This window comes from Ambystoma mexicanum, chromosome 7q (genome assembly GCF_040938575.1).
Source record: "Ambystoma mexicanum isolate Mex_15411 chromosome 7q, UKY_AmexF1_1, whole genome shotgun sequence".
NCBI lineage: Eukaryota > Metazoa > Chordata > Amphibia > Caudata > Ambystomatidae > Ambystoma > Ambystoma mexicanum.
Genome location: NC_090941.1, coordinates 504,285,744 through 504,312,710, shown reverse-complemented (window position 1 = coordinate 504,312,710; position 26,967 = coordinate 504,285,744). Strand labels below are relative to the sequence as shown.

Genomic DNA, 26,967 nt, shown 5'->3' with positions numbered 1-26,967 from the left:
TTACCTGGTAGCTGTGGCTGAGCAGTCAGACTTCTCTCAAGAAGAGTTAGGCAGTATGTAGAGTATACACATTAGGTACAAAGAGACAGTAGCACAAGCAAACACTGACCAGAGCTTTGGTATAAAAGTATATAATTATTTATTTAAAAACACACTTGTAAAAATACACTGGCACTAATATGTTAAGCAAGTTCAAACACAGTCACTAGAAATATATACACCTCCCTAATTAATTATTTGACAAGTCTAGGTTAGTACACCACTTATTTAGCAAAACAGAGGTGAGCGCATAACCATAGATGGCACTCCAATAATGATTTAAAAAGGGAGAGAAAAGGCAGAAATAGGAAAACACACAATACCAACACGTTTAAAGAGCCACAGCAAGTCAAGAAAGGCAGGGTCCACTGTAGAGCAAAAAGTTCATAGGCCAGGCCCACTCTTGGAGAGAGCAAGGCGGAATGTGCCCAAGATCACACAGTTGAAGTACACTTTAAAAGTCTTTGCAGATAGTTCAAAAAGGAGTTAGATCAGTTCAGAAAAGTTAGTTAACAGGTCCGAGGTCACCCCAGGATAGAGAGTCAAGGATTTACGGGACACCTTGAACAGTCTGTTGCCAGGGAGACCAGGCGGGACACAGTACCTGAAATGCCGAGAAAGCTCCAGCGGGGGCAGTTGTTCCTGGCAGCGGGTGCAAGTCGGTGTTTCGTCCAGGGGAAGAGAAGATCTCGACCTGGAGGAAAGCTGGAGGTTGTTGCACTGCCAGGGAAGAAACCAACAGCAGTGTTTCCCGGTTAAAAGGTACTACCCTTTTATTCGTGGTAGTGGTGAAGTATGGCTATCCGGCTGCTGGGGTGCTTGGCACGGACGATTCGACCACGAGACGATCCAGGAAGCCGAAAAAAGGCAAACTGGTTAACCCCACCAGCTCAAAGGACGAAGACTCTCCTGGAAGAAGATCTTCTCTGTCGTTGGGAAGGGGTGAGCTCGGTTCAGCAGGGCTCCACCGGTGGTGTCGTTGTTGCAGGTCAGCTCAGCTTCTCCTTCTTCGGATTCTTTAGGTCCTGTGGCGACTTCTGAAGTTCCAGTCCCCAAAGCCCTGCTTTTATGCAGAAAACCCCCATTCATCAGTCCTAGCTGTCACTCAAACATGCTAAGTGGTGAGCCGGGCGGCTCACCACTGGGCCAATCACACAAGAGTGCGACTTGAGTTGCCGAGGCAACTCTGTCCAGGTTGCCTAACCCCCCTCCCACACATCCTGTAGACCCAGACAGAGTGGCACCACTTTTGGAGGCTTCTGTGCAGAAGCCCGCCAAAGCCAAAAGTGGAACAAAGGGCTCGACTTGGGTTGGAGTTACAGAGGCGAACATGAACGCCATTTTAAAACCGAGTCCTGGCAAAAAGAGCCAACTGCCGAATAAATATTAAATAAATAACCTCGCGGTATCTTTAACATTACACCAAAAAAGTGGTGCGTTTAAAATGAATGAGAAAATCCCATAGGAAATATTCCGGTGGAATATTTCGCGTGGTAACCACTGCCACAGCCAGAAACTCGACGAGGGGGGACTGGACAGTGCTCCCTTGAAAAACAGACCCAGGGGCAATCAAATTACCCCTACCAGTACTTCCACAATATAATGGTTTGTACTGGTTCTGTTCACAATTTAGGACTAGTAAAGTCAATGGTGACTTTACATGCCCTGGGAGACGGTAGTCAGTCCCAGGGTATGGAGTCTGTTTGGGAGCCACTATAACACCCCTGTGTTACTGCACTGAGGGTGCTGTGTAATACACTTACCAAAAACACATGAAGCCCTATGGAGTAAAAGACCCCATAGCCCATAAAACACATTACAAAGTCAAAGGACATTCTCAAATCATGCCTAAGAGTGGGAGAAAGAGTCTCACTCTTAGCAGGAGAAAGAATTAAACCCCAAAAATCCAGCAAAGCTGCTGGAGGACTCACTAGGTTTGGGAAATTAGCCTATACAGAGAATTCTCCCTAAAACTAGGTTCGGCAGCAGCTGAAGGGGAAAACGCGTGCATAGTTCTATTAGCCAGAAAGGATCTAATCGAAGAGGTAGCTTTGTCAGAGAAATGAGCTGCAGTTTTGAGATGGTGGCAAATAATTTGGTTGTTAACCAGGTCAAATGCTGCTGATAGGTCTAACAGGAGTAGGAGGGCCATCTTACCATTGTCTTTTAGGTTGTCAAATTGTATTTTTAGGTCAATTTCTGTTCCGTGACTCGAGCGGAATCCAGATTGTCGAAGGCCAAGGAGTTTGTTTCTAGATTATCCTGAATTTGTAAATAGTCTGTGTGGTCCAAGATTTTTAGTAAAAAGGGTACAGTGGTAATGGGTATGTAGTTGGAAGAGTTGCTAGGATCGAAGGTAGTTTTTTTTTATTAGCGGGATGACACATACGTCCTTGAGGTTATCGGGGACTGAACAGGATTGGAAAGAAGCATTAATAAAAGTGGTGATGAAGGGGGCCAAATCATGGGCGGCGTCCTTAATGATTGGAGCAGGGCCGGAATCACCTTGACCGTTCGAGGGTTTAAGTTTTTTTATAATGTTTTCCACTTCTAAGGTGGAAAGAGGTGAGAAACAGAAGGGCTTGAGAGGACGGATAGTTGGTGGGGTTGAGATAGGGCGAGGGTTAGGGAGCGAATTCGAGAGAAGGCTACCTTTTTTTTTGCATTCATTTTGCTTTGGAGTGTAGAGATTTTATCCAAGAGTGCTTTCTGGATATTGTTACACCAGGTGGTGTCTGAGTTGCAATTGTCGAGTGGGGGTATGGGAGATTCAAGTTCTTTTAGAATCTTGAAGAGCTCTTTAGTGTTAGATTCAGCCAGGAGGATGCGCTTATTATAAGTGTCTCTTTTTGCGACAAATATTGTTGCTGTGTGGTTAGAAGAGGCTAGAATCAGGGAGCTTTTATGGTTATGGGTGAAAGGATCGAATACAAAGGGTCGAAATGCAATACAATTGAGTCAAAATGACGGGAAAAAAGACTGAATGGCCCTTTTATTTATTTTGGGCCCCCCCAGCCCCAACCTTTGTTTTTTGGCCAAAAACCATTAATTTTACCTATACCAAAACCCCCCAAAAAAGACATAAATAAAAGTCATTCTGTCTTTTTTTTTTCTCGTCCTTTTGACTTGAATGTATTGTATTCAATCCTTTTGTTTTCAAATTAATGACTGGACACCAGCTTTTATTGGTGTCCATAGCAAGACTTTTCCAACGTGCTTCAGCGTTACTTTTTGCTTTTTTGCTCTCTTAGGTGTGGTGTGAACCACGAGTGAAGGTGAGCACAGGGTTTAGGTTTCTGTAGTTTCAGTGGGGCTATATTGTAGCGCTTTTAGGATAGTTTGGTTTTATGTATCTAGTAGGACTGTGGGGGTCTACGCAAGTGTTAGGGAGAATTCTCATGAATGGCTAATTTCCCTTACCTACTGAGTCCCTCAGCAGCTTTGCTGGATTTCTGGGGTTTATTTTTTTCACCTGGTAAGAGTGTGAGCCTTTTTTCCACTCTTACATGTGTTTTGCTGTGTGTGTTTTTTTTACCATTTGTGTGATCTTGGGCTCTGGAGGCTCACCTACTCCATGGGCATTTTTTTGTTACACCGCACCTTCAGTGCAGTGACACAGGGTTGTCTTTCAGACTTACCACTGACTCAATTTTTCTGGGACTGACTACTGTCTCCCAGAAACATGTAAAGTTGCCATTAACTTTATTATTAGTCTCTTTAAACCACAGACCCAGTACACCCCATCTTACATGGTGTATTGGAAAGGGTTAATTCTTATCCCTTTGGCGCACTATTTTGCTCCCTTTTCATCAAGACTTGGCTGGTGGCAGTGGTAACTACCCTATTTTTCATACCACGGTTATCTTAACCCTTTAAGTGCCATGGGTATTTCTCCCCAGTGCCAGGGGCTTTTTTGGTGATTTCGGTATGTGGCCATTCAATGGCTTCTAACTTCTTTGTTACATGAGATATCGCGGCCAAATTTGGCTCCTTTTTTTACCCACATGTATCCTAGGTTGCTGTAGGTTGGTGAGAGAAAATAAGCAAAAATGGCGAAAGTTTTGGGTTTTTTCAAAAAATGCCAATAAAATGATGTACAAAGAAGCCTGTGTTTTTTTCCTTGTAAGAGCTAGGAACAAGTGGTTTGCTGTGCTGAGTTCCCCAATTTCCTGGCTTTCAAGAACAGATTGAGTGGAAACGAAAAAAAAATATTTTGATGTGGTTATCAACTGTTTTGTGAGAAATAGGCGATTTTTGCCAATTGGACATGCATGGACGGAATGGAAGAAAAGTGTAGGAAAGCCGAATTGGAGGACAGAAAGACATATATTTCTGAAAAGTAGACAAAATTCCAAGTTTCGGAAGGGGTGATTTATGTAGGTCGGGCAACAACTAGGTAGGGGAAACTGCCATAGATTGGGGGAAAAGCGGGAAACTGACCGAAAAAAAAAGGTATGCGTTGGACATGGTTGGCTTGATATAGCTATGGCTTCTATGAATTTTGAGAAAAGCAATGCTCCGCTACATTCCCCCGACTCTTGCAGTTAGGAGAGCACACATTTTTTGTAGTGTTTTACAAAACAAGCAATACCACAAGCCAAACACTGAGCCATGGTACACAGGAGTTTTACGCTCACGGCCTGAACAGACGCACTTAGCATGTGTAAATCGGGAAAACCAATGTGAAAGAGCACAGGCAGACCTTTTCAAGGGTAGGTGACTTGTGCAGGTTACAAAAGTGTATGGTGGCTAAAGCAGCGAATAAATGTAGGTCACATTTGGGAAATCAAAGGGTTGTGTGACAAAGGGCACCAGCAAATGGGTCAAAATGTTATGAAAACCACATAAACACAACAAATGTTATACCTTCCCGCGTTCCCACAGGTGTCCCGATGAAAACGGTACCTCACATGTGTGGGTGCACTTACCTGGGCGCCAAGGGGAAAGCCTAGAACACAAGTAACCACAAATCTGTTTTCACACCGGAATTTCAGACTCTGCCCACCGGCACACCATACAGATATGGGCCTCGGGTGTCCATGCCACCAAGGAAAACAGGGAACCCCATGCATTTCCAAAAAGAGGACACCCGTGGGAATCCGCAGAGGTATGAATTGCGCCAATCGCCACAGAATTTATTACCTAGACACCCCCGCAAAGTCAAAAATGTGGTGAAAAAATGCATTTTCCACACAATTCGCTCGGCTCACCCATCGAAACACGCCTCCAACAACACATGGTCTACCGTCCCGCGTTCCTACAGATGTCCCGATGAAATCGGTACCTCACATGTGTCGGTGCACCTACCTGGGCGCGAAGGAACAAGGCTAAACCACTGCTATCCCCCCAAAGGGTTTTGGGAGCGAACCTACAGATTTAGGCCTGGGGTGTTGCAGCCACCAAGAAAAACAGGGACCCCTATGCATTTCTGAAAAGAAGACATCCGTGGGAATCCACAGAGGTATGACTTGCACCAATCGGGCCAGAATTTATTATCCACAATCCCCAGCAAAGTCTGTAATTTGGCAAAAAAAATACAATTTTCGGACATTTTTCTTTGGTCACCCACTGAAACACGTCGCCAGCACCACATTGCCTACCGTCCCGCGTTCCCACCGGTGTCCCAATGAAAGGCAGACCTAGTATGCGTGGGTGTCGTACCTGAGTGAGAATGGGTACATCATTTGCACAGCAAGTGGTCTTTAGTGCTCCCAGTAGGTCCCAGTACATAGGAAAGTGCTGTCAGTAAGCCCCTTCACATGTACCTTTGCTCACACTTATCATACATTCACGTCACAATGCAGTCGGACAAGCAGGGTGGGATTTAGCACACGGACGAGCCTCCCTGCTTCGCACAAGGAGGAACGTCCTTGTGAGCAGTGATGCCACGGTGAGGCACCTTTCGTGTCTGCAGTCAGTGGGCATCCATGTCAGCAATCGCACCTCTACCAAATCACTTACGCCAGAGCAAGCGTATCTGCACACTTGTACCATGTGTCGGTGTGCACACAACGCAACTATCTCCAGGCAACATCTTTCACATCATTTTCCAGCAATTGCTCATCAACTGTCCGCATTCAAATGGCATGTGCAAACAATCGTATCTGCACACTGATAGCACGTGCACATTGGCTCCCTTGGCTACCTGGCCTACAAGCGCTGTCTCTCACACCAATTTCAAGTATGTCCATAGCAAGATTTTTACAGCACTCATATGTACAACCTTACCCACACTAAGCTAACCCCCTCTAACATGCTACTCATTTCTGCAGTGCTGGGAAAGTGCATTCACAGAAATGACATCTGCATGTTCTATGTTGCTATACTTCACTCACACACCAATCGTATCCAAGTCATTCCTACAGAAGACATTTCAGCTACACCACAAAAACCACAAGTTGCGGTAAAACAATAAAGAGGGCAGGGTGGTACGAGGTACACAAGACACCGCCGCCATGTAGGTGTCCAAGTACCACTTTCATGACACTTCGACCTCAAGGGAGGGAGCCAAAGTGGCGTGTACTATTTCCAAAATGCACCCCTTGAGTGGAGGGAACTGGAATGGTGTTCCCATCTTCACCAACGCACCCCTCGAGTGGAGGGAGTGGGACTGGCGTTTGTTTGATGGAAAGCCTTAGGTGGAAGGTGCTGAAATCGCCTTCCATTCCACTGTACGCCTGAAGCGGAGGGAGCTTCATTGATGTTTTTTTCTAAGGCAGACCTCAAGTGGAGCGAGCTGCACTAGCATGCCTTGCAAAGACACCCCAAAGGGGACAGAACCAGAGTGGTGTTCCCTACTTCCCCAAACAACGCCTCAAGTGGAGGGAGCTGGAGGGCATGTTTTTCCAAGATACGCCTCCAGTGAAAGGAGCCTGAATTGCGTTCCTTTGCAAGTCACACCTCGCGAAGAGGGCGCTAGACTGAGCCTTTCCATCTACGGCAGGCCTCAAGTGAAAGGTACCGGAGTGGTGTGCCTTTCCAAGGCAGGGCTCCAGTGCAGGGAGCAGCACTAGCAATGCTCGTGAAGGCACGCTAAATGAAGTGACGTGAGGTGAAATGCTGTTGCATTTTCATTGATGGTAAACCTCCAGTGCAGGCAGGAGTGCCATTCCTTTGTAAGAGGTGCACGAAATCAGAGCCCAAGGGTTCCTTTCAAGGGATGATGGCCATTTTCGGAAATCAGTCCATCTCCCAATACTTTTCCTTTGTATGATACAAAAGGAAACAAGGCTGTAAGCAGAGGCCTGGATTGAAAGGGCATTGGGGACAGTACACCAGAGTATCCTTCCTCACTTCTTGTTTACTACACACCTTACATCTTCTGTAAGGGTGTGTCTTCATTGCTGTGGCAGGAACAAAATCAGCAAAGTGTCGATCTTGCAATCTGGCAACATCTTCTACCTCTGGAACAGAGGTAATTTCTAAATGGACCATAGTCAGCGATTGAACAATTTCTGTTTCAAAGTTCAATAAGGACAGGTTGTTTTGTGGATTAGCTACACAGTACACCACATAAGCATTGAACGTTGCTATATGCATAATGCGTGTGGCCAACTTTTTGTACCAGAAGCGTGACTTGCGTTCAGCCTTGTATGACTCAAGCACTTGGTCGGTTTTATCTACTCCACCCATGTACTTGTTGTAGTCCAGAATGCAGTTGGGCTTCCACACTTGCTGAGTCTGCCCGCGCTCAGTGACTGATGAAATACTTTCACCATGAATAGTACTCAGCATGTACACATCCCTTTTGTGGCAGAATTTTACTGCTAACAGTTCATCCCGCCGCAATGCCATACATTCTCCCTTGGCCAACTTCCTGCACACAAGTTTTCTGGGGACGCTTTTGCGGTTACAGCGCATTGTACCGCATGCCAGTGTGGCCACATTGAACAATTCCCTGAACAATGGAATTCCTATGTAGAAATTGTCCACATACAAATAGTGACCCTTGTGGAGCCATGGTGTGAGAATATCCCAAACAATCTTCCCAGTTGTCCCTAAATGGGCTGGGCAGCCCGGAGGGTTTAGGGTAGAGTCTTTCCCAGTGTAGATTCTCATGTTGCAGACATACCCAGTGGTACTTTCACACAACATGTAAAACTTGATCCCATGTTGTGCTCTCTTGCTAGGAATGAATTGCTTGAACACTAGCCGGCCTTTGTACAACATCAATGACTCATCAATGGATATATTTTGGCTAGGAACATACACCTCTGCAAATCGCCGAGTCAAGTGCTTCAGAAATGGTTCAAGTTTGAACAGCCTATCAAAGTTTGGGTCATTTCTGGGTAATGCTGCCGAGTTGTCATTGAAATGCAACATACTTAGCAGTGCTTGAAAGTGATTCCTACTCATAGTAGCTGGAAAAAACGGGTTTGCATGAACCGCTACAGTAGACCAGTACATTGAGACAGACGGCTTTGGCGATATTCCCATGAGCAGAATGAGACCCCAAAACTTTCTCATCTCAAGATCGGTTGTTGGAACCCATGCTTGTGCTCTGGAATGGGGTTTCAGAGTGGGACGCCTTGACCTCAAGAACTGTGCAGCGTGCAAATTGGTTTGTTGAACCATATCTGCAATTAACCCATCATCAACAAAAAGGTTGAAAAAGTCAATAGGCTGAAACCCGTCTGTATTTACTGTGCATCCTGATATTCCAGTGAAAGGGGGCACAACAGGTTGAGCCATTGCTGGAGGCACCCACTGCGAATCATCCATGACAGGAACTGGCGCACGTCCTGCTTGTCCCCTCCCCCTTACAGGTCGCCTGCGTGTGGGAAGGGTAGGAATAGGTGCATGTACTCTTTCCACCTCTTCGTCATCAGATGATGAGCAGGAAGAAATACCATCCACTGAGAAATCACTTCCCCAATCACTTTCATGCTGACCCTCAGAAGCAGTATCTGTTTCAGATTCCATATCCACCTCTGTGCCATGCTCTGAGCCAGATTCCATCAGTGCAGCTAACGCCTGTGCACCAGACAGTGATCGTTGCCGAGAAGCCATGACTACTGTCGCTATGGAACCCTTCACTGGCCAAAGAACAGAGAAAGACTGAAACAATAACTGTGTGCTTCTCAAAGTGTGGAACCTAGTAGAGTAAGTTCTATGCAATGCCAAAACCTAAATCACACAAGGATGTCAAAATGTCCAAACTCTGTTCACAAACTGCAGTAGCCCTCTGCAATATGACGTACTCTGAGCACGCTACAAAAAACGGAGTACAATTTTGCAAACACTCACGTGAAATGCTAAGGACCAGATCACTGCTTACTTACAAGTGGGTAGACCGCTACAACACACCTGCACCTAAAACAAAGACAACAAAAAAGTGTGGAGACGTGGATTGCACCCACAGTACCAATTCAGAGACAGCCAACGTGCGTTGCACCCTCCCCTCCTCCATGAAATGCTGATGCATGGGAAATGGTGTTGAGAAGCAACCATGTAATGTATTAGTGATTGGGTGAGTTGAAAAGGCAGAGGCGATCAAGACGCAGACAGGGAACAAAAGGAAAGTACATGCCAGACCCTTCCAGACAATTGCTGGCACACTTTTCACAAAAAAACACTGCTCATTCACGTAGGGTTCAGTGTTGGAAGGGGAAAGGTCCCAAGGACGGAACTACTGCAAGGGCAAGCAAGTGCAATTAGGCTGTTGAAAGTGGTGATGGTTAGCAAACAAATAAGCAGCACCGACATACTGAATACATTCACATGCCATGAACACAAAGCAATTGCTAGGAAGCTGGAGTCTCACTGTCAACAAATGTACTTACATGTTTATTACACTTACACAATCGAGTAAGTCCATCGGTTATTGCCCCCCCCCCCCGCAACATATCGTCTGGGCAAAGGTGAGGATGTCCGCAATAAACCGCTCCATACCTCTTTTAGAAAGGGGCACCCCGTCTCGGTGAAGCATCACTTCACCTTTTAGGAATCCATGATGGATTGTTTTAATTCTGTCATTCCCCTTTGTTAGTCTTGCCAGCTCCCCATTCAGTTTCCTCACAGAGGAGTTGATGGCTCTTGCATTCCCTGGAGTTCTCCAAACCCTTCTGGGAATCATCTGGGACCAGGCCACCGCAGTGTTTGGAAAACACTGTGCAATCCATTCGAGTTCCGCCATGAGCAACTCCCGTACCCCTTTCCGTCCCACAGACGCCAATTAATTTCCTCCCAGATGCACCACTACAAGGTCGGGGGGGGGGACATCTCCTTTTGCCTGGGCATCGCTGATGGCTCCTCTGAGTTGGTGAAGGCGCATCCCCCCCAACCCCAAACCAATGGACATCAAGGCCATCCGTTCCAGCCCCAGATGCGGTTGGCCCTCGGAAAAGTCGGGCAGCCCTTTTGATGAAAGAGTGGCCGATAATCCACACAACCCTCATCCTCACTAGGAAATGGAAACGGGGAAAACCCCCATAAATATGGCCATGCATACAGTTCACCAATAAGCGCAACTATTGCTTGAACACATGGCTCTTGCAACAATCCCAGACACTTCCCCCAATCTGACATGCACTTCTCATGTGAGATTAGAGTAGGTGCTTACAGAATTAACACATTCTTCTCTGGGAAAGAGGTGAAGAACACACTGTCACTGTGTGCCAATGACCCAGTTCTGCTGTCTCAATGACAATCATTGAAAGTTTCTGCTTCTGTGGGCCACCGATTGGACTGCACGGTGGAAAGTTGACTTGCACATGCTGCAACGTTTACTTTGCCAGGGTGACTATTCTGACAGAGGAAATGAACTCCACAGCTCGTGTGCTTTGTATGCTCTCTAAATATAGGCACCCTGACAGAATATGCGCCATTCATCACAAATGGATGCCATTTTGGACAGTTTCATTGTGAGAGCTTCGGCCACAGCTCCAGCACCACTGGTGAACTTGGGGGCAGTCGACCAACAAGGCAGAGACGCGGCCAGAGTCACACACCTCAACCACAACCATCCCACATCTCTGCCTGGCCAACGCTACAGCTTTGCCCTCCAGGAAGGGATGGGGACCCTGCAGCGGCTCCCTGCAACCACTTCTGAACTTGGGGGGACAAAAGGCCCACATGGGAGACGGGCGCCCAAGGCCAGTGACATCAGAAAATAATACAAAATCGTAGGCTGCTTTTGCGTTGCAGGGATCGAGCAAAGCAGAGTGCCAAAACCGACAAGCCGGCTCGTCGCCCAAGTCGCATTCCTGTTTGATTGGCTGGGTGACTGACCTTCTCAGGACAGTCAACCTGCTGTGTGATTGACAGCCAGGCTGTGTGAATGGGGAAAAACTGCATATAAAGCAGGTCTCTGGAACTGGAAAGGCACAGTCGTCGCTGGAACGTAAGAACCAACAAGGAGCTGACAGAAGAGGGCCCCTACGACGACTGAACTGCCCGGTGAAGCCCTACTGCAGGTCCGAATCTTCAGAATCCGACAACAAGAGAGGATCCTCCAGGAATCTTCTTTCCCTCAGCTGGTGGGACCAACCAGTTCGCCCAAACTTCAAGCTAGGACCCCTCTTCTGGTCGAATTTGCTGTACAGCGCTGCAGTGGGCCCGATAGCCAGGAAGGTTGGACCCTGCTTGGGCTTTAAGGAGCGCACCTTTTATTCGTTGTTTCGCTCTGCTGCTGGTTTCTTCCCTGGGTAGTGCAGGACCCTCCAGTCTTCCTACTTCTTGTTAGTCCGACAGTCGCTTCAGGAACCGTGAGCCTGCAGGAATTACCAGGAACGTCTGCCTCAGCTACAGCTCCCTCTCCGTTTTAAGGTACTGTGCAAAACTGATTGTTTCGTCCAGCCGCGGGGGAAGTGTGTGAAATCTTTTTCCAATCCAAGGGCTTGTCCTTCTCTTCTCTTTGAACGGAACTTGTGGCACAAACTTCACCGTGAACTGTGACCTTGAGCAAAAGACTTTACCTAGTGACTTTGGCCCTAAGCCTTTTTTACCTGATTCTGTCACTGTAGTTCCTCTTGCTCAATTGCCCTGAGCACTTACCTGTTGGTGTGGTTCAATTGCTATTAACTTTGTCTTTCCCTCCCTTTTAAATTGCTGAAGTGCCATTTTGCTCCCACTCCATTTTTAAGCTGCTTTAACTTAGTGAAATGTTATACAACTGAAGAGTAAAATAAATGTATATTTTTACTTGAAAACCTTGAGTCAGTGTTTGTTTGAATCATAGTAATTGCTGTCCTTTGTGTAACTATTTGCTACTGCTCACTTACTCTTGAGATAAGTCTGGCTGCTCAGCCATCGCTACCACTTTAAATGTGTAGAACAGGCTTGTACCAAAAGTGAATTTGTACTATCACTTGTAGTCTTAATTGTGTGTGGTGTTCCCAAAGGGTACTGCATATAATTCTGCCTAACAGCAAGATACTGCTGCTTTGTTGAGGAGAGGAAGGATAAGAGGGGGATGTTTCTCTTTTGTAATGTCCTTCTTGCTTCTGGTACTGATAGAAGGGGCAATATTTTGTTTGGGGCTTTGACAGCAAGATTTGATGGCAAAGGTAATCTTGTGGTGATATGACCAAATGCAAGGTGTAATAGACACTGTATCGATACTACAATTCAAGTCAGAAAGCCAATCAAGAGTTCTACCTTTTGATGTGCGTGGATGTGATGGGTAAATCATAAATCTGTTAGGGTATTGGCAAGGGCAAGGTCAAGGGCTTTAGGATCTTGGAACCCTAGGTTGAGGTCCCCTAACAGTATGATTTGAGACTTGGTTATTGTGTTGGCTGCGAAGAGAAGTAATATCATCAGTAAAGGTGGTTATCTGTCCTGGCGGCCGGTAAATGAGATGCATTATAGTAGCTTGATTAGGTGATATTGGCAGCTTAACTGATTTTAATTCTGCTGACTGGATCTGCTGGTTAGGAATAGGCCTAAGTTCTAGGGATCTTTTGAAGATTAAGGCGACACCACCACCTTTGGAATGGTTGGATTTCCTATCGCATCTAAGGATGGTGTAATTGTCTGGGACTGAATGATTTTGTTTTTTAAAATGTTTTTAAAAGCCTGAATACCTTGTGTCCAAGCTGCGAGCACTTACAATATTACTAATTTCTTTCTAAATAAAAGATTTCTTTGCCTCAAAAATTGCTTTCCTGTTTGCCTGTGGTGCCATTTATGTCATCAGTGTGTCGAAGTTGTTTCCTCCATCTTCTTGCCACTATTACTAAGGTTTCTTTTCAGAGTTCTCGGATGAGAACCATGAAGCTGAATATTTGTTCTCCAGCATTAGATCTTTCATGGATTCACATGATGTGAATATACCCCAGGCTTGGAATCTTCAGTAACCTAGAGCAGTTTAAACTTAAACTGAAAACTTTCAGCCACCTTCGTGCCTTATTGAAGTAATTTCAGGTCATACTGCCCACAGCCAATAGGAACACCTCCCTTAACTCCTCCCTTGTCCGCCATCTTCAGATTGATTACTTCACGTTAGTGTAAGGAGTCCTTAGAAATCATCTCCAAGATTACTACGATTAATTTTGGATTTGAACAAAATGTGTCACTTTTGGCGTCAACTCGATGACCGTTGGCGGTGACAGTGGTAGCTCTGTAGATTGTTACAGCTGCCGGTAATATTCAACACTTTGTCTGCGCATTTGGGCCTACCTTATGCCTGAATCCATGAAGAGCCTCTCCAAGTCCTGTGACCACTGTGGACTGAAGATTGTCTATGTAGAGGATCACCAAGGTGACTGCCTCTACTGCCTTCATCCTCACCATGTTATCCAGGACTGCAAAATCTGCCGGTCATTCTCCAACAAGACGCTGAGGGCTTGGCCTCACGTGGCTCGAGGATGCCGGCGGGGCCTCTGACTCTGCGTCGGTACGGAGTCTTGCCTCGTTACGGCAGAGCAGGACGACCCCAGCGAACCACCTCTAGTAAGAGGTCTAGGTTGCATGAAGTCCAGGCCACCAGCAAGAGGAGACACAAAGACACCTCCGACGACGAGCCCATATCCTCGCACAAGGACCGGTCTTCACCGAAGGTCAGTGCACAAGGGGTGTCGGCAGAGAAGGGGGAGCCAAGGCTGTTTCCATCGCCCTTAGGAGCCGACGTCATCCAAGGGCCACTCTTCGCCTTCACTGTCAAAGCTGGCTTGTTGAGATCGGCAGGAAGTACGTCATGGACGACCAAGCCTCCCTCCAGGTAGTCTACCCCCAAACCAGTCGATGCCGTCCACTGGCACCCTGTCAGCAAAGCCTTAAACGCCCATGACTACTGCGTCATCGAGGATCTCGTTGACGGCATCTACGTTGATGAATGGGATACCATTGTCGACGACCCAGTCAACGGGAATTAGTAGTTCTTCCCATAGGCTTGTTACCACTGCCATTGCCACTGGCGTCGCTGGCACCCAAACTAGCACAGTGGCTGCATTAAAGGCACGTCTATGGGCATCATTCCCTAACCTTGGGGTGGCCTTGCTACCGGAAGGTACTGTTGTATTGGAGCCAAGTCCTTCCCAATCGTAGGGTGTAGAGGAGGAGGAGGAGGAGGAGGAGGAAGGGCCATCATGTCACTGCCAGCACATAGGACCTTGCCTCCCAGGAGGCAATCTAGTTCACCGCGGGCTTAGGCAAGCCTGATCAGATTACCACTGTTGCCGCTTCTGTATTCAGCTCAGGCACAAGACATCAGTCTGCCACCTTTGCCTCCTTAGCATTCATCTCAGGCACAGGGCAGTTTGCCTTTAATGCTACCGGTCCCACTGCTGCCTCCACAAAGAAACCTATCACCTGACATTGTATCTACTTTAACCACTCTGGTGACAAACTTGCAACAACGGCTTCTTGCACCAGCCCCGGTTCTGGTGCAAATTAGGCAACCTCATGCAGATGTTCCTGGGCCCTGCAGGGAGGTGGATGACATCCCTCACGCCCCTTCGCCCCCCAAGAGGGGTTTACACCGTGCAATGCCGCAGAGGCTTGGAGGACGTGATCTCCACGCACTCGTCCCACACTGGCAGATTTGACGGTTTCATCGCAGGTGATGGGAAAATGGATTAGATTCCGTTCAGCGACTCATCCTGTGATGAGGTAGGGGCCTTCCGTGCACTCATGTCCAGGATGACTAAGATTTTCGATGTTGCCCTGGAGGAGCAGCAAAAGGAGTGTGCGCTGTACGAGCGCAGAGAGCAGCGCAGGAAATCTATCCTGTACATCCCGCTGTTGGGGACAGTTGGGAGGTTGGCCTGGTCACCTTGGTGCATCCCAAAACTGCCCCGGCTAAGAAATACCGGTTTGACAAAAAGTTCAGAGCCCCAGAGAGCGCTGCCGCCTGCCTCCGCACCCAATCCATGCCAGACTCGGTTGTCTCTTCTGCTGCCAGAAAAAGGATGGCTAACACATCATCCTGCTCTGTTGTCCCAGACAAAAAAGGCAAACTCCTCATCGCCTTTAGTAAGAAGATCCTTACTACCGCAGCCACAACTATTGGAAATGCAATGGCCATACTCTTACATTATGATCGCAAGCTGTGGTACAAGATGGGTCCCCTGCTGGAGTTAGAAGGCTATGGAGATCTTCCATGAGGGCGAATTGGCATCAGACCATGCCATCATGATCTCTGTGGACATTGCCGATATTGGTTTTGGCGGAGTGGTTATATGCAGGCAGGGTTGGCTAAAGGCCACAGACTTTCGACCCGATGTCCAGTCAAGGGTCGTTGATCTGCCCTTTGATGGATTTGCCCTTTTTGGGAAGAAGTTGTATGAAGCCTTACAGTCAATAAAAACGGACACTGAAACCGCTTGCTCCTTGCGCATGCTACAGTAAGGGCGTCGGTCCTTTGGTTCGGGAAAAAAGGCGTTATGGCAGGACTTCATGGGATAACCGCTCCACGTACCAGTCTCCCTCCTCTTTCAAGACCCTGTACTGATCAGGGGACCAGTACAGAAATAAATCCCAGCCCTACAGGGGAATAGCAGCAGCGCTGTGGCTCGGCCCAATCTAGGGGCCAGTCCGGCAAACCGACATGACCAGCCCAGAGCCAGGTCCTCCCGCTCCGGCATCCCCGTGGGAGAATGACTGTCAAGGTTCGTCTGAGAATGGGCAAACCTCACAACCGGCGAATGGGTGCTATCCCTCCTCCAGTAGGGCCACTTGCTGGAGTTAATGGACTTTCAACCAGACATTCCTCCCACCCACAAACCAGAAAATTTGCAGCACTTCTTGGTACAGCAAGTACAAGCTCTGCAGCTAAAGGGCACAGTAGAGAAGGTTACAAAGGACGAGCTGGACAGAGGAGTCTAGACCCACTACTTCCTGGTAAGGAAAAAGTCACTGTACAGCAAGTCAGGGGTTTGGACACTGATATTAGATCCAAGGTTGCTAAACAAGTTTCTGTTAGGCAGAATCCTGTGCAGTTCCCTTGGGGAACACTGCAAAAAGATTAAGACCACAGGAGTAAGCAGTAAACCCAATTGGTAGCAGTCTGTACCACCCAGATTTACCTGGTAGCTGTGGTTGAGCAGTCAGACCTCTCTCAAGAAAAGTAGGGCAGTATATAGAGTATACACAATAGGACTAAAAACACAGTAGAGCAAACACACACTGACCAGAGCTTTGTATAAAAAAGTATATAATTATTTATTTAAAACACATTTTAGGCAATATACTAGCACTCTAAATCAAAAGCAAGTTAAAACACAGCCAGGTAAAGTATACACACCTCCCTGGATAACTATTAGACAAGTCAGAGTTAAAACACCACGATTTGTTAAACCGATGTGAGCGCATAACCTGATGGTACTCCAATAGTTCAGTTAAAGGGAGAGAAAAAGGCAGAGCATAGAAATAAAACAGGTCCGAACACTTTTAGGAGTTCTCAGCAAAGGAATAAAGGCAGTAAATACTGTAGAGCCAAAGTTCATAGGCCAGGCCCACTTTAAAGGGAGCAAAGCGAAATGTGCCCAGGATCACACGGTTTAAAATGCACTAAAAGTCTTTGCAGAATGTTGAAAAGAGGTTGGGGTGATTCAAGAAGGTAAAGTTAGAAGGTCTGGGGCCAACCCAGTTGGCAAGCCAAGGATTTAAGGGTCACCTTAGGCAAACCGAAGAAAGGGAGGCCAGGCAGGACACAGTACCTTAAGAAAGAGGAAGCTCCAGCAGTGGCAGTTGTTCCTGGCAGTGGTTGCAGTTCGTTGTATCGACCAGGGGAAGAGAGGATCTCATCGAGGAGGAAACGTGGAGTCGTTGCACTGCACAGGGATGAAACCAGCCGCGGAGTTTGTCGATAAAAGGTGCATTCCTTTTATTCGCCGTCAAAGTGGTGAAGCTTGGCTATCCGGCTGCCAGGGTGCTTGGCACAGGCGATTAGACCAAGGGACGTCTTTGGAAGGCGAAAGGGGTGAACTGGTTGGTCCTACCAGCTCAAAGGAAGAAGACTCATCCAGCAGAAGATCTTCTCTTGTCGTCTGGAAAGTAGTGCGGTAGTTGCAGCAGGGCTTCACCGGTGGTGTTGTCGTTGCAGATGGCTCAGCTTCTTCCCTCTTCGGATTCTTGGGTCCTGTGGCGACTTCTGAAGTTCCAGTCCCCAAAGCCCTGCTTTTATGGAGCAAAACCCCCATTCATCAGCCTAGCTATCACTCAAACATGCTAAGTGGTGAGCCGGGCGGCTCACCACTGGGCCAATCACACGAGTGCAACTTGAGTTGCCAAGGCAACTCAGTCCAAGGTGCCTAATCCCCCTCCCACACATCCTGTAGACCCCAGACAGAGTGGCACCATTTGGAGGGCTTCAGTGGAGAAGCCCGCCAAAAAGTGGAACAAAGGGCTCGACTTGGGTTAGAGTTTCAGAGGAGAACACAAACGCCATTTTAAAACCAAGTCCTGACAAAAAGACCCAACCGGGGAATAAATATTAAATAAATAACCTGGCGGTATCTTTAACATTGCACCAAAAAGTGGTGCGTTTAAAATGAATGGGAAAATCCCATAGGAAATATTCTGGTGGAATATTTCGCGTGGTATCCACTGCCACCAGCCAGAAACTCGACAAGGGGGGGACTGGACAGTGCCCCCTTTCAAAAACAGACCCTGGGGCAATCGAATTACCCCTACCAGTACTTCCCCAATATGATGGTTTGTACTGGTTCTGTTCACAATTTTAGACTAATAAAGCCAATGGTGACTTTACATGCCCTGGGAGACAGTAGTCAGTCCCAGGGTATGAGTCTATGTTTGGGGGGTCACTATGACACACATACCAACAACACATGAAGCCCTATGGAGTAAAAGACCCCATAACCCATAAAACACATTACATAATCAAAGGACATTATCAAATCATGCCTAAGAGTGGGAGAAAAAGAGTCTCACTCTTAGCAGGAGAAAAAAATGAACCCCAAAAATCCAGCAAAGCTGCTGGGGGACTCACTAGGTTTGGGAAATTAGCCTTTACAGAGAATTCTCCCTACCAGTTTCCCTTAGTCCTTTTCAGTGTTGCAACTTTTCTGCAACATGTAACAAGTGTACAATGTACCTTCCAGTACAGTGCACTTGAGTCTATTAGTCATTTCCGAAGGTCCTAGATACTCTGGAAGGATTTTTTAGGAGAGTTGCAGATGTGCCTTGGACAGGGCTGGGGGCAACATATCGTTTTCGTTTATTTTTAACCCATTCCTGCCAGGTAAACCGTGACTACCGCGTTTTGCACAAATAGGTGGCCTGGCTCCAAAATGTCCATGCCATGAGGTTCTTTGTACTGTTCTTTGGCCATCTTGCCCCTTCACCTTCCCCAGGTCGAGCCAACCCGGGTCGATCCTTATTTGGGCTTCTGCATGCCTTGTGTGTGTGCCTCCAGCATGTGGGCTGGGATGTCGGTTCCCAATACACATCCTGGGTGTCGGAGAGTCTGGAGTGCTGTGAATGCCTGCCACCACTGGTCCGTGATTGGTCCATGTATGGTCTGCCTGTATGTGAGCAGATCTCCCATCGTTTCCTCTTTGTTTTGGCGCGAAGGAGATTCTGGATAAGAGAGGGCTCCGAACACCCATACCATGTCGATCTCTGGAGTTCTCACTGAACGAAGGATAGGATCCAAGTATCCTGAAACTAAGAAGTCGAAGAACCACTGGTGACCTGCTGGAAGGTTTGGCACTGTGAGCCTGCTGTTGTCCCGTGGGGTCCCCTCTGCATCTGGTCATACTAGAAGGTCTGCGAAGGCACTTCGACCCATTGGAGTAGTGGGACCAACTATTCTTGGCACCTTCATCAAATCCTGCAAGTAAGCTCTCTCGGAAGTGTCCCTGGGCCAACCACTGGGCTGACCAGCTTACACAGACTCTTTGCCCTGATACCACCACTGTTTCGAGGAGGCCCTCGAAACTTGGTACGTCGCTAGCTCTGTGTTCACAGCACTCTCACACTGAATTTCGTACACTTGGCGGTCCCATGTCCCAGGTCTAGAGTAAAGTAAGTGCGCCCGAACCGGAGTATACGCGGTTACCGTGTCACCCAGCCGTGGTGACGAGCTTTGCAGGTACGCTGCATTTGTGCCCCTGAAGCTGCCTGCAGTGAAACTAGCCTGATCCATCCACCAGGAGCGGAGAAATCGCCACTGTCACCTTTGGGAATCATTGCTATATATTTGTCGCTGAAGGCCACCAAATTGCTGCATTTGAACCTACAACCGAAGTGGACTCGACTGCCGAAGTTTGGTCCGGAGTGCGCCGGGGGTCGGTGCCTAATCGCAACCCTAACCGGTGGCCCCTAGCGCCTCCATCAATTTGTATGCACAAGTGTCCCCTGAGGGCCCCCTCCTTTCCACTGCTAGTGCGAACTAGCGAACTATTCCCAACTCTTGGAATAGACTCTGCCCTGTAGTGGAGGCTCTCCTCAAATAGTGGGAAATTATTCTTCATCACCTCACCCACCTTCCTGAGCTGCTACAGACCCCAGAAGAGACCCCGGTTTGCCCGTTTGAACCACTGCGTGCTCCAACATTGCATGTACATTTGAGCAATGGGCTCCACTCTTCTTAGGGGTTGGAGTGCCTCTTAGTTAGGAGTGTTTTGGATGCAGAATGGACTAAAGACTACTTGCTCTGTCTGTTTCCTCCCGCTTTTAGGATGTGGACCCATTTTGTGAATGAACCCTTTAGACCCCATTGGTCTTGTATATATGTATTTAGATGGGATTGTGTTGGTTTAAAAGTATTACTGTGATTTGATTTGTGTATTGAAACTCAAAGGCCTTGAAATTTATGTATTTGTATTTTTGATATATCTACACGCGACTGGGTGTGATTTGTAAGTGTCCTTTACTCTGTGTGCTCATTGAGGTCTTTCAGTCACCCTCACCCCTCCTGAGACCGAGTCTTGACTGCCGCCAAGCTACCTTGATTGGTCTGGCTTGCATTGAAGGTTACCCTGTTCCAAGAAACTAGGCTGGCCTCCTGAACCTCTGCCCACTAGGTCAGAGTTCAGAAATCCATCTCAACAAGCCCGCTACCTGATTAACCCCCTGGGGGTGGTACTCAGCAGGATGATCCCATGGGAGGGGATCCCCTCTGTGGGAGGACAAACAAGGGAAAACACAGAATGTCCGCTACCATTCTGCCCTACACAACCCAGATGGGGCCCACACACCCCCATCCTCTATGCCTCCTCTTTCTGCTGGTAGTTACTTCATGCAATATAGCACTGTCTATAAGATAAAAAATAATGTGACGAGGAAGAGTACGGAAAGTATGGCAGTAGATGGCTCCACTAGTACTGACATGAAGAAGAGCAGGGCAATGTGAAGAGCCCTGCACAGAACCACGACACACATACTACCTATTTGGGATTCAAGAGCCGGCTAACCATAAAAACGGACAAAGGGCTTTCCTCAAGTTCAGTCCTGCCCCAGAGGGTCAATCTAGCTGGGAAGTGAGGCCGCGCATAGAGCAAGCGTTGCAGACCTGGACGCCAGGAGAGCAAAGTGGGTGTCGAAAAGGCGGAGAAAGCCTAAACTCACCTGAAGGCTGAGAAACGTGGCGTCTGGTGACAGGAAGGAAGCCAACCGAGTGGTCCAGGCGAGACCTGACATGCGGGGAGAAACCAGTGTGATGTAGTTGCCTAAAACAGAGAGCTGACCGCGAGAGCCAAGGGGAAGCCAAAGAAGCTTGCCGGTGTTGCAGAGGACCGGAACCCTCGTGGACCAAGCTAGACTGTACGCAGAGAGGGACCAGGAAGGCGCTGGGAACCACTAGATGCGGTGGTAGGGGAGCAAGTGGGGAAACAACTTCCTCCTCCCAGTGGGATTCAGCAGAGGAACAAAAAAGACATATTGGGTGAGCGCACCCTAAAGAAACCAGAAGAGAGAGAAGGGTCTGGGCTACATGTATTATGAGAATTGTAAATGGAAGACAATGCCTGTCAGGTTAGTTAACCAGGCCTGATTAAGATACATCATACACCTGAGAAAAGGGTCTGGGACTCACATAACGAGAAGAGAACACCAGCGGAAGAAAGATATATCCTTTGACAAAAGTCAAGAGCAGACCAGAGGAGGAAAGATATTTCCTCTGGTAAAATTCAAGACATTGTTGAAACTATTGAAGGAGAGCCTGGAGAAGGGAGACATTTCCCCCATCTTTTTGGAACTGTAAAGGAAAGCCTGCAGAAGGGAGTCATTTCCCTCACCTTTGTTGAACTGGAAAGAAATGTCTGAGAAGTGAAGGCCAGGGGAAGGAAAATATTCCCCCATTTACGAACTGCCTAAAGTACCATCGAGCCTTCTGGAATCAGGGTGTAACCCATTGTATAGTTTTTCTTTTGAGTGTGAGGGACGGAAATGGGTTTGGGACACAGGACAGTGGACCATTTGATTTTGGAAGACATTTCTGACATCATCCTTAGTTTTATTTGAGGCAGGGAAACTCCTCTTAATTATAGGGACTGATAGGATTCTTATTTTTCTGTTAAATAAAATGTTATGCCAACAAGCATGCCACCTTTTGTGTCCCGCGTCTACTTCTGCACCCTTACACAATCCATCCAAAGTTTAAAAGAGTGTTTACAATCCAAGGCCTCCGAGCTAAGGAATACATGTAAGTCTTTGAACAATTATTCGGCAGAACCTGCGTGTTTGTACCAAAGTAAAGCTTTCATTACTCTATTGTGATCCAGCTCACATTTAACTAGCATGAATTATGTCATACTGTTCCATGAAGGTAGGGGACGGAATGATAGAAAGATTGAGTGTTGCCTTATGAATTATGGCTATACAATCTCCATGTTTCTGTCCTCTGTTCAACTATTTAATACTGACATTTGGGAGCACAATTGTATCGTATATTGTTGCATAATCATCTCCAGTATTGTAAGTTAAGAAACGTATCTAATATAAAATGGTCAATAGCTGATGCTTGAACAGCTGATCTAGAAATCAGCAAGGCACACTCCCCTAAAGGCTTGCATTACTTGGTCTCAATTACGGGTAGATTTGCTGTGCTCTCAAATGGGGCAAGAGAATCGCTAGAAATGTCAATATTCAATGGCCTATTATGTTCAGAAAAATGGGAGAGCTGGCCATTTGCTGTTATTCACTGATAACAATATCTTGAATATTTGCACGTGTTCGCAAATGACTGACTGTAAAAGAAAGTGCTGAAATGGGCAATTAACAAACCGAGGAAGAGCACTTACTTCCACATGTCTGTGCACGTCTGCATGCCGCCTCCAACTCGCAGCCCATCCATCCCTCATACTAACTTTGTCACTGACCACCAGTTTATCCATCCAGCACTGAGCCACCCTGTCATGAAACCATTTCAACACACACCCTTGCATTCATTCATTCACTCACCAATCTTCCAAACACACAGAACCAGAGCTCAAACTTTGCACTTGCCACTTGTAAGTAGAAATGTAATTTGGGCGTTTTATAATGTGTATGCATGCAGAGAGCTGTGCTATGCACTGTTCTGCCCTCTGTTCACACAAGTGCGTGAGTGACTTTTTGTGCAAGTAGCTTTAAACTTGATATTGTACACCCGACCCAACCTCGCTAAACCGCTCCATGTAGCTAAATCCATCCAACTTCCAACACTCAACCATTCACTTTGTCATAAATCCATCCATGCAGCTTATGTTCACCCACTTAATCTCCCCAATCCATCCAACACTCAAACATAACTTTATAACTAAAAAATGTATCCATAAATGCATTTAACACTCATCCTCTATCACCAACAGATCTAGCACTCACCCTATTCTCCTTCTTTTGCAAACTTATCTATTTAATCATCAAACACTCACCTTTCTGCTCACCAATCCATTTATCCAACATGCACTCACCAGTTCATCCATCCATCCACTCTCCTCCATGGTTTCCATCTATACAAGACACAACACATACACTTAGAGCAAGCCATGCTGGTTTTGTATAGCACTGTCTTCCACAATGTTGCTTCTTTCAGCTGTAAATAAAAAGGTGCTGTTAGGGATAATTCTCATTCAATGGCTAATTTCCCTCACCTGGTGAGTCCCCCAGCAGCTTTGCTGGATTTTTGGAGTTTACTTTTTCCACTTGGTAAGAGTATGCCTCTTTTTCCCACTTTTACCTGTGTTTTGTCATGTGCATTCCTACTTGTCATGTGATCTTGGAATCTGGAGCACACCACTCCATGAGCACAACTTGTTGTGTGTGTTACACAGCGCCTTCAGTGCAGTAACACAGGGTTGTCTCTAAGACTTCCCAATGACTACTCTTTCTGGGGCTGACTACTGTCCCCCAGAAACAAGGTAAAGTTGCCATTAACTTTACATAGTCACTTTAAACTACAGACCCAGTACAACCCATCTTACATGGACTACTGGAAAGGGTTAACTCCTATCCCTTTTTGTCTGTGCCTCTCTGAGCTTTGTTTTGCTCTTTTAACATTTAGACTTGGCTGGTGGCAGTGGTATCTACCCTAACCTTTCTACCACGTTTATACTGTGTAAACATGGTATTGTTTTAGGCTATTATATTAGCCTCGAACATAAACGCGCTTGACCTAATACTCTTTCTTTTGGCTCCGGTCGGGTTTATTCACCATTTCTTTTTGTTAAAGTCCTTCTTGTGTTTTACTTTGCGCGGCAAACCAGGTTTGCCTTCTTTGTTCACCGTCTTTTGGCGGGCTTCTACCGGACAACCCCCCTGCTCCGTGATTGATAGCCAGGCTGTGTGAATGGGAGATTTTCGCATAAAAGGTAGGAAGGACTCTTTGCTGGAAGTCAGTCTCGCCACTGGAACTACAAGGAACCGAAGAGAAGCGGAGAAGAAGACGGCTGCTGCAACTACCCCGTCCCGGTGAAGCCCTGCTGCAGTCCTGAGCTATCTACCCTTCAATGACCAGAGAAGATCCAGTCCGGAGTCGTCTTCCCTTGAGCCTTGTGGGGTCAACCAGCTCATCTTCCACAGCCAGAGGATCCTCTTCGTGGTCGAAATCGCTGCACCCTGCTGCAGTGGTCCGGATAGCCATCTGAAGAGCCTCTCCTGTTTAAAAGGAGCGCACCTTTTATTCACCGTCGCTGCTGCTGGCCTTATCCCTGAGTAGTGCAGACCCCTCCAGACGTCGTCATTCTTGTCTCCACGACTGAAGCTCCAGGAACCGTGGGTCTGCAGGAAGCTACCAGGAACAACTGCAGTGGCACCAGCTTCTTCATTGAATAAGGTACTGTGTCCAGCTTCAAGGAACTAGGGTGAATGCCTTTTACTCCTCATCCAAGGCTTGCCCTTGTCTTCCTCCCCTCTACTAACTTTTGCTTCCTCTGTTGACAATATCCAAGTACTCCTGACAACTTTGAATCTTGAACTGTCTGTGTGATCCTCGACAACAGGAACCCGGTTCCACTTGACACTGGCTCCGACCTATTGACTTTTGTTTTCCTGTCAGCAAGTGTTCTCTGATTCTGTCGGCCTTGACAAAAGTATTGCCTATGATTTTTGCCCCAACTCTCTTTGGTTAACCCAGGTGCTAAGTGTGTTTTGCCCCGGTAACATTTCTTTCTGCGGATACGCGTATCTTTAGTAAGACCAAACTGTCAAAAAGTTATCGCATATGTATTCCAGGTAACATCTTTTGTTTCACAACACCGGTCCGCCAAAACGTAAGGTACTTACCTTGAATTGTTCTGTGCTAAGAGAATTGGTTGTGTGTAGTGTATTTTTCGTGTGAATTTAATTTAATAGAAGTGAAGTGTTTTACTAACAGATGGTTTAGAAATAAATGTACTTTTACTTTTCAACCAATAACCTTGAGTCCGTGTTTGCTTGAGTCATAGTAATTGTGGTCCTTTGTGTAATTTCTACTACTGCTCATTTGCTCTTGAGATAAGTCTGGCTGCTCCGCTACTGCTACCACTTTAACAGTGTAGTACAGGCTTGTACCAAAGGTGAACTTGTATTACCACTTGTCTTAATTGTGTGTAGTGGTCCCTAAGGGGACTCCACAGTATTCTGCCTAACAGGTGCTACTATCAGACTTCTCTGAAAAACAGAGGTGAAGAAAAGTGTAGGGGTAGAAAGTGCAAAGTTTGCACCCACCACTAGCCATTGGCCAGAGATATTTCACTCTTAGCGAGTACGAAATTATGTGCATGTATAGAATTGAGGCAGCAAGTAACTTTTTATGGCCGGCTAGGAGCTTGCAACTTGAATAGTTGCCATATGCGGTAGAATGGAGGGAGTAATGAATACCTTCAGACACCAATCTGTACCCAGGGAGATGTTATTACAGTTTTAATTCACTGAGAACTGTACACCTACCTCTTTTCACCTCATATTGCATTTTTTACATTGCTTGAGAATTCTGCAAAGCTATATTATTGTGAAGTTGGAACTGCTGCCTCTGTAAAAGACGTGACGTGGCTGTCTTCAAAAAGGACAGAAAAGAAATCTGAGGTTGATGCATTAGAGGATTTTTTTATTTGTTTTGCTACTGTAGGGCTGCTATGAACACCATTCAACATCTAATGAACTCTTTAGCTGCAGCAAGTGACAAGCCATCTTCTACTCTGATTTCGTATTTTAATGTAAGTAACTCATTGTTGTCCTAATGAATGCCCTTTATAACAAATGCTAAGATTGAGCATTGTGTAAAATTAGCTACACTTGTTATCCCAATTTAAAGTGGAGTAAAACTATCCCAGCGTTGTTTTTTGGTTTGGGTGGTGGCTGCAAGGCCTTGCTGGCTGAAGGTGTACCCGTCAACCTTTTCAAAAGAAAAGGTGGGTGAAAAATGTAGATTTCACGTTTGCTGGTGAAATCTCCATTGACACCAATGGACAGGCATGGACGGGTAAGGGAATAGATTCTGTGGCCGGTGTCAACCGCCAAAAGTGGGCAGGTATGTGTGTGCAATACTGCTGAGTTGCACAGATAAATGGGTTTATAAGAGAACTTGTACATAAGTGTTTATTTGAAATGTTGTGCATACTCGATTTGTGGGTGTCTCCCTTTCACCTACCATCTCAAAAGTACAATCGCACCACCATGAATTGAATGTTGTACTCTGATAAGTCTTTTGGGTGTCCAAGAGGAACAGACTCGCCACATTAAAGACTTAATTGATCAATAACACTATTAGTATGGTAAATGCTGAAAGTTAGTGTAAAAATAAACAACTGCATAGTCTCCCTCATTCCCCACATATTTAGTTGCTGACTTTGGTATGGATTCACAGAGGGATGATTTCAAAGCATGATGTGTTTTGGGGCTGCAAGAACATATTTTGATTTGCAAAGCTCTTCACACTGTTATGTGACAGCCTCAGTGCAACAACGGTCTGTTGAGAAGGTATTTACGTCACTTGGATCAGTTTCTTGTCTATTTGTCACTGCAGGATTAGACTACAGGCCAAAGGCAGAAGGTGGGTTTTTCATCTTTTTTTTAAAAAAATTTCTCATAATACAATGTAAAACCTCTACAGATTGGGTACAGCAT

General features: G+C 46.6%; 1 protein-coding gene across 3 annotated transcripts in view; it reads left to right on the top strand.

Moving 5' to 3' along the window:
* Positions 1–26,967, top strand: part of RB1 (RB transcriptional corepressor 1) — a 2,466,185-nt gene that overhangs the window by 834,559 nt on the left and 1,604,659 nt on the right. For all 3 annotated transcript variants that reach the window (XM_069639386.1, XM_069639387.1, XM_069639388.1), the window contains exon 12: positions 25,970–26,057. In XM_069639386.1, the coding sequence (XP_069495487.1) occupies positions 25,970–26,057 (88 nt within the window). The remainder of the gene's footprint in view (positions 1–25,969; positions 26,058–26,967) is intronic.